Source organism: Typha latifolia, chromosome 8, assembly GCF_019914945.1.
Source record: "Typha latifolia isolate L0001 chromosome 8, TyphaL0001v2, whole genome shotgun sequence".
NCBI classification, from domain to species: domain Eukaryota; kingdom Viridiplantae; phylum Streptophyta; class Magnoliopsida; order Poales; family Typhaceae; genus Typha; species Typha latifolia.
In genome coordinates, this window is record NC_133093.1 from 11,129,106 (window position 1) to 11,141,194 (window position 12,089).

At 38.0% G+C, this 12,089-nt stretch overlaps 3 protein-coding genes across 3 annotated transcripts; 2 read left to right on the top strand and 1 right to left on the bottom strand.

Moving 5' to 3' along the window:
* Window positions 1-1,691: 1,691 nt before the first annotated feature.
* LOC140794284 (B3 domain-containing protein Os02g0683500-like) lies at window positions 1,692-3,030 on the top strand. The gene has a single exon (XM_073146251.1). The coding sequence runs from the start codon at window positions 2,009-2,011 to the stop codon at window positions 2,879-2,881; it is 873 nt and encodes a 290-aa protein (XP_073002352.1). The 5' UTR covers window positions 1,692-2,008; the 3' UTR covers window positions 2,882-3,030.
* A 5,534-nt stretch (window positions 3,031-8,564) lies between these two features.
* On the top strand, window positions 8,565-9,942 carry LOC140793282 (mitochondrial import inner membrane translocase subunit Tim13-like). The gene is made up of 2 exons (XM_073144673.1): window positions 8,565-8,756; window positions 9,467-9,942. Exons 1-2 carry the CDS (start codon window positions 8,631-8,633, stop codon window positions 9,614-9,616), a joined length of 276 nt encoding a protein of 91 aa, XP_073000774.1. The 5' UTR covers window positions 8,565-8,630; the 3' UTR covers window positions 9,617-9,942.
* A 28-nt stretch (window positions 9,943-9,970) lies between these two features.
* Window positions 9,971-11,412, bottom strand: LOC140793281 (peroxidase 5-like). Its single transcript, XM_073144671.1, has 4 exons — window positions 11,156-11,412; window positions 10,883-11,071; window positions 10,646-10,811; window positions 9,971-10,560 (listed from the first exon to the last, which is right to left on the bottom strand). The coding sequence occupies exons 1-4, from the start codon at window positions 11,372-11,374 to the stop codon at window positions 10,151-10,153; spliced, it is 984 nt and encodes a 327-aa protein (XP_073000772.1). The 5' UTR covers window positions 11,375-11,412; the 3' UTR covers window positions 9,971-10,150.
* Between the last annotated feature and the right edge of the window lie 677 nt (window positions 11,413-12,089).

The following is a 12,089-nucleotide window of genomic DNA, read 5'->3' on the forward strand; positions in this document are numbered from 1 at the left end:
ACAACTATTTGTTTTGCTTTTATTATTGTTTATACTGTACCTTATAAGCATTTATTATTTGACCCTTGCATTATGAGTTTCATTTTCAAAGATACCCTAAGTTAAATTTAATTTACCACATTGATAGCTCATCGCCTAGACTCCATCTTTCCCTTCTACCATCCTTTCTTCCTTCTTTTCTTCCCCCTCTCATTTTCAATAGATGGCAGTGGAGCTCAGAGAAAACTTAGAAAGGGAAAAGGTTTAGCAATGATGCCTTAGTTATTTTATATCTGTAGTTAATTTAATTAATATACATGGTTACATTCGATTAAAAAAAACTAATATTGAGGTGTTTTTAAGGATTGAACTCAAAGTAAACAAAAAATTGAATGATAAATATTTATACGTTAGTATATATGATCCATTACCTAATAAACTTATTTGGTTATTTTACGATTATGGGGCCAGTAAAATATATTGTACTTAACTGGATGATCGAAGTCTAAAAGAGAATAGAAATTTGATACCTACCTCATTTTTGGGACAGATGCCAGTGGTCCAACAAACGTCTTATTATTGCTGTTGGGAGATCGGAAGAATTGGTTATTTTATTCACATAATTAGGTCGTCACACCCAAAAAAATATTAAAATTAAAATCAAGTTTTGAATTTTCAACTCGAAAAAAGGAATAAAAGAGAAAATAAAAAAATAAATATCAAATTCAAAGGGCCATGTAGTAGTATTATTATTATTATTATTATTATTATTACTACAAGCATATTAATTTGGTGATGATGGGAGACCCGAAAAGTGTAAGATGCCACAACGTATAATATTTTGACCGAATAACGAAGAAGGTTCCCTCTATTCTTCTTTACTGGGCCTTTACTTTATCCGAGAAGACCCAGTCCAAGGCTTGGAATAGAAGCAATAATTCGGATACTAAGTGGAGTTATCCTCGAATTGTTATCCAATTAATAATCCTGTACGTGGTAAGAGGAGGGTGTTGGGTTATATATTAATAACTTATTATTGCAATTGGATAACTTTTTTATCCAATTCGAATAGATAAAGAATAAGGTGGGTGAGTAATACCGTGGACGGCGGATGTGGATTCCCCTTTACCAATAATTTTAGTACTATTTACGAACTCAGAGTTTGGTTTGTTAGGCATCTGATCAAACTCACATGTGTTCGTATTACTATTACATCACCACTTTATAAAACCCGCAAGTTCCACTTTCTCCCCCCTTGAGGAATCTTTCCTTTCACCTCATTAGCTGCTCGTAGAGTCGATTAGTAATTTCATTGACTCACTTCCCGGGAGTACATACTTCCAACACCGAAAGTCAAATAACTCCAAAATCAAACTAATCATCGTATGGCAAGGGAGAGTTTTATTTTTATTTTTTTACACAGTTAAAATCATCATATGCCAGCTCACTTCACAGTAGTACGTTCACACATCAACACCTCCATTATTCAAACAGTCAAATCAATCTTAAATTAAGTTAGTTATATTATAAATTAGTTTTTTTTTTTTTTTACTGTGTTAAACTTAATGTCAGTGTATATTAATAACTTATGAGGGGGGGGGGGAAAGAGATGAAGAGTGAGTTTAAAACAGCGGGTTCACACGTTGTCTATAGAACAACTGGCTTATCGCCAGCCATATATATAAATCCCCATATGATGAGGAGGACAAGCTCACATGACCCCAACCAGAAAATTCATGGGCCCCGCCTCTCCTTTATAAAGCTACTCTCCCCCACTTTCCCCTCTCTCTCTCTCTCTCTCTCTCTCTCTCTCTTTCTTACCTTCTTCCCATCTCCTTTGTAGAAGCTAAAAGAATCTCTATCTATCTACCTTCTTCTTGGAAAGTTCTAGGGCAGTGCAAATCTCATAATCCATCATCTCCCAAGATAGAGGTCAATGGGAATACTCCCTTAGTCCAACTTGAATCGCCAACCCTCCTCCTCCTCCTCCTCCTTTTTCTCCTCCTTATTCTTTTCCTCTTTGACTTAGATGGAGCTCACACAAGGGAGAAGTAGAGATGGCTTCTACACCCAAGAGGAAGAAGAGCAAGAAGACGGATCCAAGAGACAAATCGCTACGATCTTCCCGCCATCACCCCTTCCTTCTTCTTCCTCCTCGTCCTCGGCTTCTTCTTCCTCCTCGGTGGTGCCCTTAACGTGGTCCGGCGTCGAGAAGGAACACATGTTCGAGAAAGTGGTGACGCCGAGCGACGTGGGGAAGCTCAACCGCCTTGTGATTCCGAAACAATACGCGGAGAAGTTCTTCCCCTTGGACTCGTCGTCGAACGAGAAGGGTCTTCTTCTCAGCTTCGAGGACCGGAATGGGAAGCCGTGGTGCTTCCGCTACTCCTACTGGAACAGCAGCCAGAGCTACGTCATGACCAAAGGCTGGAGCCGCTTCGTTAAGGAGAAGCAGCTCGACGCCGGCGACACAGTCTCCTTCTCACGTGCCGCCGACCGCCGCCTCTTCATCGACTGGAAGCGCCGCCCTTACGTCCACGACCCACCTCGGATCCCGGGGCTCCCGCTCCCCTCCATATCCTTCGCCCGTGCCGCCTGGGGCGGCCGCCTCTTCGTCCCCCCGCCGCATCAGCCACCCGCCGCCACGCTCTACGAGCACCACCAGCGCCAGTACGCGTACGATTACACTGCCCTCATGCCGCAATTCGCCGTCCCGGTGGTCTTAGACTCGATGCCGGTTGTCGATAGCCAGGCCGCGGCGAAGCGAGTTAGGCTTTTCGGAGTAGATCTCGACCGGCCGCTCCTCCAATTACCGCCGTGCGGCAGCGGGGCGGAGTCATCAGCGGCTTCGCCTTCGTCGTCGTCGGAAAAAGATCAACACTCGTTGGATCTAGACTTGTGAGAGTGCATGAGGACTTCTAATTATTACAGTTTGCTATTGAAATTGAATCTCCAATTCGAATTGTAGATATTTTGCATAGATTCATACACCCTACTATGAGCTAGCTACATATGATAACATTTGCGCCCCCCTCTTTCTAATTTGTTCTAGATTTAGCCTCTTTCTGAGTAGCTACAAAGCACTGAGACACATGCCTTAAAATGGAGGGTAGACAGATGGAGCAGTAAAAGGTCAGATCTTAACCATTTCTCCATTCATTTCCTATCTCTTATTTATTGGATGCATTATTTCGTTGCCTGCTATGCCAGCACCTCGTATGCGACCTTACCCATGCATGATTGGAAGAAAAAAAAAATCCCTTTTCTTGAGGAGCTTTCTACAGTATTCTGGATTTTTATTTTTATTTTCTTGGACATATATATGTGGCCTATTAATTGCAAGAGTTCTTAATGGTGCAGCAGAGTGTAAGAGCATAAGTATATGCCAGTTGAGGATTTAAGAGATTCATGTGTTGCAAAACGTTTCCAAACTTTTAACTGTGCTGCAGTATTCATGACATGAGCTATGCTATAGGAATGGCTTTGCTGCAGGAACTCTCTGAGCTAGCTATTCCGTAATAGGTTCTGTTTGTTTTATTCAAATACTAGGTTCACAGTACCCAAAATAGGGCAACAATTAAAAGGAATGCAGAGAGAAATCATAACGCTCATTGAATGTAAGATAATAGGACATATTTAGCTACTCTTTGTTTGATTCTTTTTGTCACTCTTTCTTCACTTTGTTTTCTCTCTGGTCCTTGATTAATTAGATTGAGTTAGTTTTCTTTCTTTCTTAATTCCCATTCTTGAGGTAGCTTGTGTAGTACCATGCAGAAGTCGATCACTTCATATAGCTAGATGTTGTATTGATTGAGGCTTCAAGTGCATTGATATCTAAGTCAGACACATTATAATATTGCATTAGTTTTGAAAAGCTCTAAAAAGATCAACACAGTTTATTAGAGGTACAGTTTGTTCAAATTTATTACAGTACCACGGTTCCGTTAACCTCCTTAATTTTGATCATAAAAGAGTAATTCGAATGCATTCCACTGCTTCTTCTTCCATGTATCAAATTTGGGTATGCAATCAGTTTGAGAATAATCAATAACGAAACCAAATATGTAATCATACAAGTTGTTCCTTTTTAATTTATTCGAACTGTTGCCAAGAGAGAGCATTGTTAGACTGTAAATCTACTCATGAATATGAGTTAATATCTTGCATACGAAATCTGCAGTCCTAATTAAGTTGCCTGCCAGTTTTGTGGAGATAAAAACATAGCACCATAAAGGATAACTACAATAATGAATAGGAACTATCATTGAACAGCCTTCTTTATCAGAAAATTGAATGATAAAACTATAATAATTTAGCTTATTTTAGTCATGAGAGTATTTATCTTCAGTTCTGAACAAGGAGATCGAGACCATATACATATATATATTGTTTTCAAATTTTGTTGCACCCTATGCATTTGAATCAACATAGTTAATGACATGATTGCACTATACGATTCTGTGACAATTTATAGTTGAAAACAAGGATGTTTAATCTGATCACTGCTAACATCAGGTGCTTTTCAGTTGTTTTGACAGAAAGAACGTATGATATGTGAAAGTGCAAGTTGTAAGTTCAAGCATTTGTACAAAAGCATAATCTCGTATTTACCGTGTGAATCTGACGAGCATATACAAGAAAAATCATTATATAACATTTCTGTAAACATATGAGAAAAAATTACGAATTAGCAAGTATTCTGAATCTGCATTTAGCTTGTGTAGATGTGTACTTGCTACAATTATCTGACAGTTTTACATTATACTTTGAACACTTTGTGGCATCTGGTAAAGATATCATTCAGTATGTCTCTGACCATATGTTCTGAGAGCATGTATAGTTGGTAGTTGTGTTGTCACTTGCTGTCCTTAGATCAGATATAAAGTTTAAATATAATGTTATTACTAGAATTTAGGATTATTTGCACATCGTTTTTAGTCACGGTGGAATCTTTTGCCATCAAACTTTCCTTCTTCATTATTTCTGCACATGATTGTCAATATGATCTCCTTGATGATTTATAGGCATGGTCAGATATGAGCATAGAAAAGGAACAGTAGGTAGAACTAGCTGCCATTCTAGAGTAATCCCATTCTTAATCTAAGGAAGTCATCATTGAGACCATTCATCCTTTCAACAAGCTAACGTATTAATTGATCTAAAATGGACAGGAGTAAAATTTTCCAAACTTAAGCAAATGGATAGTTTTCATATACTCCTTGTACCTCACTACTAGCATTGAAGACGATGTAATTTGAGTTTGACGATTCTTGAAGGTTGCTAAATATTGTACTAATTTCCGAATGCTGTCAAAGTTTGTTTTCAGGAAGATCTTGCCGAGTCCAAAATAGTGTCTTGTCTCCTTCCACTAATTCAACAAAGATAGAACCACAACTTCAATTTATTGACCCAATATTTCTACTTGTAGTGCTTTTAGCATCCTGGCCAGAGACAACTGCCACGTGATAATTCTTCTCGGATCCCTTCGCGACAGAGATGGACATTGTAATTCCCATGCAGGATCATTATAACTATATAGACTTACAAGTAAAAAAAAAAATAACTGAACAAATGTCTATATCCATTGTTATCCTTCGTTCTCGTCACATACGTACGTAGACATGGAAAGAAAATGGTCTTGTGTCCTTATCACAAAGACCCAACAGACCTAACTTGCAAAAGGCAATTGGTTTTCTAGGGCACAAGAAGACAGAGAAAGGTTGCACGCGAATGTCCTAATCACCATGGGTGGTCCATTTTCTGGCACACAGTGTAGGTGGGGTTGCACTCTACAGTGGATACCTTACACTTTGCTTTCATCTCTCACGCCAGTGCCGCGCGCCCATCACAGGGGGAAAACGTTGCCTTCTTCTTGGACTTTTAGCGGCATCGAATTGCTCGTCTTCTAACAAATGTGGTTGGATTCTACGATAGAAAAATAAGAGAAGAGAAGAGGAGAGAAAGGGAGAGACCTCCATTCGATCTCTCTTAACATGTTTATCCAAACGAGATAAATATTTCTCTCCTCTTCCCTCTATCCAAATAAGGTGTAACTATTAATTCTATTAATGATAGGCATAGTTAATTTGGTAGTGATCAATTAAGGCCATATCTGTTCTAATGCATCTATCCTACAAGTTATTGTAAGAGTAGACTGGGTGACATTGGATGCACGGGATTGACATCCTAAAAAACAAGGTAAATTCCTGCAGTCATGCTGCAGCGAATCTAGATCGAAACTAGCAATACTGTAAAGTACTATATATATATATATATATATATATATATAGCTCTACCTTATAATTATAAAATTTTAGATTTTACTCTGACATAAATGGAGACAAAATGACGACGCAGCCGATCCCATAAATCCATCACGCATCAGATGAAAGGAACCCTTTCATGCATGAAGGTAGCCGTAACATGAGAAAAGATTTTTGTTTTTTTTATTGAAAAAAAATACTAACAAAAAAAGTAAACTTTGGTAACTGGAAAGAATAATAAATGTACGTACGTACGTAGGTAGTAACACGTAGAAATTCCCTAGTGATCACCATCCATCATATGAAAACGAGAGCACCGTTGAAGAAACGGTGAGGAGTGTGGCGGGGCCCCATCTGCAAAAGCCTGGAGGTGGGGCCCACCATGTATCCCATGCTATGACCTGCAAACGCCATTGAATGCCTCATTTAGTAGAGGACAAAACTAGAGAGGAGGAGAGCAATGGATTTTTGCATGCACCCTATCTATGAGGAAGCCTTTCGGCTTGGCCATGCATGCATGCATGCATGCAAGTTGCAGCAGGTACCATCCCCATGCCTTTGCCTGCACAACCACCCATTGCCATACTTGCTTTCCATCTCCTCCCCCTGCTCTCTGTAATTAAGCTTTTATGATCCCATTGCCAAGTAGAAGGGCAGATAAGTGCCGCAGAGGAGCAGCAGTCGCAATTTGCATGGGTTGTAGGGCTCCATAATATGGGATCATCCTTCTTGGACTCCCCGCCCCCATATAAGTGTAACTAATTAAAAGAGAATATTGATATATATTATTATACTATTCTCAAAGAATGATCCACATTTATTACGGCCTCGTTTGCTTTTAGATTTAGAGAAAAAAAATATCTAGAATACTTATATTGTACCTCAAATTTTTATTAGGGTAGTCTACTTTTTACTTGTAATCTAAAATAATTTTGTAATACTTATCTTTTTATGCGATCTAAAATAATTTTATTTTTTTCCCCTAATTTAAAATAAGAAATATATAATTATAGAAACTATATATATATATATATATATATATATATATATATATATATATATATATATATATATAAAAAGCAACTTGCTAAAGATTTGGACAAGTGTGCCTGCCGCATATTAAGTGTGATAAGTCTGCATCGCATTGAATAAAATCTCATCCCTTGCATTAAATATAAATAATTTTTAGTTCTTTCCGCACATCGAAACATCGTTTTTAAAGGTCGGGACAGAAATAATAGCAAAGAGCTGTCCCTTTTCTGGAATTAAAATACTTGAAGGTGGGTAGTTATAAAAATCCTCTCATCAACGTCCCTAGAGATATGGCGAAAGATACTGTGCTTGGTTTGGTTGAGAAATTTTGGTCCAATAAAGCATCGTTGTATGCTCATTGGGAGGCACCGACCACAATATATATATATATATATATGAGTACTTAATTAACCCCTTAATATATAAAGGAAATCTTAGACCTAAAACTTAGTGTGGCCCACTTAGTTGATAACACGAATTTTGTGGTGGAGATTTTGCAAGTCTTTTCCGTGGCTGTCGGTGTTATATTTTTCCAGCACATTGATCTTAAGGTTCACCTTTTTTAATTATAAAGAATAATGTTTCCTTCATAAGTTTATACTACCATGTGATGTGATCTGATGTGATCATCACATCAGTCATCAGGCACGTGATGTGGACATCTCATCAGAAATAATTTATTAATAATGGGCCGGGCCATTTACCCATTTCCTAATAGAAGATCCGCTAAAATTTCTTTTTGGAAATTTTATCAAAAAGACCTTACCTTTTGCCTTATTGTCATTCGCACCTTTATTTTGCACTCGGCTCACGTAAAGGGAGCCCAATTTGTAGGAAGAGCCCATTACTGTGTGGCATGGCCCGTGCCCATTTTCGATACCAAACCCTCATTGAAAAATCAATGGGAATTTATCAAAAACATACAACGATTTCTTTTTATTATCATTCATGTCCCATACGTTTCACATTTAGTACTTTAAAACTACCCCCCCACCTTAAATCTACCCTATCAAGTCTAAAAAGAGAATAGAGAATATTATGTTATTTCTAAAAATAAAAATATTAAAATATCTAAATTATTTTTTATTTGAATTTTAAAAATTTTAGTTCTTATTTATTTTTAACTTATGTTTTAAAAAATATATATATATATTCAAACATATTAATATCATTTTGCATCTATTGTTACTCAACTGACTCGTGTGAAGAATGTGAAATGGTAATAATGATAAACTGTAGGGTGTTTTTGTTAAACTTTTTATAAAATCTCTATACCCTGCTAGGGTTTTTATCCCACTGCCCACTGCTATCTCTACGCAGAGCAAATACGAAGCGCGATAGCGGAGATAGTGGAGAATGGATTCCTTCTCGTCGCCATCGCTCTCGAACGGCTCGTCGTCCTCGTCGGGGATATCCACTGAGGCTGTGATGGATGGTCTCAAGGCCCAGCTCGCGCAAGCCTATGCCCAGGAATTCCTCGAGGTCGATTTTTTTTATCCCCCTTTTAACGTTATGAGGCTTTTCCTTACTTTCTCCCAACTAAAGATCTCATCTTTGTTTACTTGGGGAGGTTTTGTGTTAGATACTGATGCATTTCGACTGATTTGTTTAGGTTTATTAGATCTCTTTTTATCTTGTAGATTGTTATGTAAAGGGCGTTTGTATCATTTTAAATTTATTATGCATGAATGAGCCAAATTTTTATTAGGTGTATGTGTAATTTTACTTCAACATAATACCATTGGTTGTTTGTAATGATATGTTATTATAGAAGAGACTAATTGGTAGTTATTTGTAATTATTCGATATGCATTTATTTGTTATAAATTTATGCTCGTATTTAAATATGTCTTTGAGTTTCAATAGAACGGCATATATCTTTCAACATAATAGCATTATAAAACCATGTTGGATTGTGGAATCACAAAGAAATTTGTTCAAGTGGGCATAAAAAGTAAAAAGTGCATTGTTTAAATGAGGTTATTTTATAGATATGCAGAGCTAATGTCCTGAAATCCTTCATATTAGCTACACGAGCACAAACAGGAGATGATGTTATTCTATACTGTTTTAAGAGACTTTCAAAAAGTCATCTCAAAGCTCCTATATTTGTTTATCCTCTTTCTTGGATGAACTATTTGCCCTTATATTCTAATCTACGTGTTGTTTGAATTCTCAACTTAATTCTACAGACTATAAGCAGCAAGTGCTTCACAAAGTGCGTTACAAAGCCAGGATCAAGCTTGAGTGGGAGTGAGGGAAGTTGCATCTCTCGTTGTGTTGATCGGTACATTGAGGCAACTGGTATAATCGGCAGAGCTCTGTTTAGCTCTCCTCGTTAGATCCAAGCCTTTTGGAAGTATGATGCTCTCAAAGGCTTGAGGCCATCGTTCTGAGAAGATGCTTATCAACTCGCTAGAACAGCACATTTCTTGTTTATTTTGGAATAATGCGACGTTGACATCAACTGTTATTTGGATTTTTTTCGTGCTAATTAAGAGAAGCAGATTGCCGTTTAGCTTGAAGGGTCTTGTACTTTGTTATATAGCTCGTCTTTCTTACAAGCAATCTGTAGTTGACTTGCCGAGGTTCATGTAAAGATGCAAAACTTATTAATCTGAACTTGTTCAAGAATCAAGATTATTATGAATCATATCTTTATGTCAAAGTTGTAGATTGTTGATCAGATGCATTCATGAGCAGGAAACCTTCTTTTAGAAAGAGATGATCTTTTGAAATACATAATGTGAAACAAAGAAAATTGTAAGAGAAGGTCATGCATTCTCTTTTGGAATTAAAGCAGTCTGCCCTAGGGACATCGTCCTCTTCTTTCTTGTTCAAGCAATTTTCCGACACGCCTTATGCCAACCTGTTCATCAGTTGATTACCCTACAATTTCTCCTAACCTCTCCATTGCTCCCCGTGAGGACCTGAATCTGGCCCATATTAACCATCGCTGCTCCAAAATTGATCAGAAACATAGACGAGTTGTCTGCCTTTTGCTTCACTAGTGCTGCAGTAGTGTCGCTCGACATGAGAGTCTGGTCGGAAGTGAGTAATCCACGGTTCACCAAAAGGTTCCTATAATAACTCGTGTCAAACAAATTCGGGCTAATAGGATCCATTGGCACAGCCAAGCTTGCATTAGACTTCCCTTGTGGACATTGCTTTGTTAGGTTGGTGGCAAAGCTAGAGTCCAAGCTTGGATCCTGGCTCACACTAGAGTTAAAGCCATAGAGCCTGCTGCTAAATGTACTGCAGTGTGAGACACCAATGGTATGAGCTCCTGTGGAATAACACCAAAGACATATGCATAAGAACTAACAAGTGAAGCATAAAGTTTTGGGTGCTTGGTCAAAGTAGTTCAATACCTGAGAGTGTGACCATCTCATCTTGGGTGAGACCTTTCTTTGCAAACATTTGAGTTAGTGTGTCAAGGTTAGCAAACGGAGGAGGGAGGTTTCCAAGTGCTTCAGATGCCATTGAGGCCCTTCCATCTCTCCTACCTGCAGGAACTTGGTAGGAGACTGCTCCAGTCTGCAAACTTACCAAGTTACAAAACTTTTCTAGCTAAGCTAAGAGATTAGTATGCAATGGTCCTTCATTACCAGCACAATGCTATCCCTGGCTGCAAAGGCTAGTATGTCTGCACAAGATACAATCCCTTGACATGCCTTCTCCAACCGCGACTTGGCGTTATCGACGACATCGAATCCTCGCAGGCTACTGTTTGGAGGTGAATCCTTCTCCGCCGTGTTATTCCCCGTCGAATCTATTAGAACAGATGCATCACAGCCCTGAAAGTATATATGTCATCTAAGTTAGCTATACATGAAATGCAAGAAAGATATACATAAGAGTGTGTGAGAAGAGGAACTAACTCTAACAAAGCAGTCATGGAAGTGCATCCTAAGAAGGCCAGCAGCAAGGCCAACATTGACTCTTACAGCTTTGCTAACCTCTTCTTTTACAATTTTCTCAGCTGAAGGGCAGATACTATCATAAAACCCCACTTTAAGCTGAGCTTCTAATCTTATAACACCAAGACACAAGAACAAAACAATAGTTAGCACCATCTTTACTCCTCCTATAAATGCCATCACTCTTCTCTTTAAACACTCGTTACCTCAACTCCTTCAAGTGATCAAGCTCTCGGGCAGTGTCATCTTATAGTAGTATGGGGATGTGAGAGTGGAATCTTAGACCAAACTTAGTTAAATGAACAAATTAATGAACCATGTCAGGTCTATAGCTGGAAACATGAGCGAGATTTAATCTAGGCTTTGGGAGTTGAGATCACGAGTTATTCTATTGCATTAGGAGTCACTAATGGAGTTAGATTATTAGCACTGCGTGTGGCCATATACGCATCCAGGAAATTTCTTTGGGTACGATTACGAGACCTCAGCTCAACTGCCCTCTGTTTTGTCCCCTGATATCTTATTTGCTCTCTCTTCGGAAGACAAAAATATAATAAACTGAGGTGTTTTAAGAATCGAATCTTTGGTGGAGAAACTAGGAGTTGAGAATGAGCGGTGGTAATGGATTCAAACCTTTTATTTTGATGAATTATTCGCAAATTGGAACTTAATCTTTTGAAGACAGAATCGTAATATCTGAACGAAATAGAGATCTACCCTTCAGAAGTTGAAGTAACAATAAGTAAAAGTAGGATTTGAATTACAAAGAATTGAAAGTTAATCACACAAATAACTAAAATATAAGGTTTATTTAAAAATTGAAGTACAACAAAGTCCATTGTAATTAAATAAAATCGGAAGACGATCCCAACCACAAATGATATCAATACAACAA

Excerpts from the sequence above, each read along its gene's own strand:
- LOC140793282 (XM_073144673.1), top strand. The coding sequence starts at position 8,631 with ATGGATTCCTTCTCGTCGCCATCGCTCTCGAACGGCTCGTCGTCCTCG. Across the intron at positions 8,757-9,466 it reads ATGCCCAGGAATTCCTCGAG|ACTATAAGCAGCAAGTGCTT; the intron begins GTCGATTTTTTT and ends TTAATTCTACAG.
- LOC140794284 (XM_073146251.1), top strand. The coding sequence starts at position 2,009 with ATGGAGCTCACACAAGGGAGAAGTAGAGATGGCTTCTACACCCAAGAG.
- LOC140793281 (XM_073144671.1), bottom strand. The coding sequence starts at position 11,374 with ATGGCATTTATAGGAGGAGTAAAGATGGTGCTAACTATTGTTTTGTTC. Across the intron at positions 11,072-11,155 it reads TCCATGACTGCTTTGTTAGA|GGCTGTGATGCATCTGTTCT; the intron begins GTTAGTTCCTCT and ends ATATACTTTCAG. Across the intron at positions 10,812-10,882 it reads CCAGGGATAGCATTGTGCTG|ACTGGAGCAGTCTCCTACCA; the intron begins GTAATGAAGGAC and ends GTAAGTTTGCAG.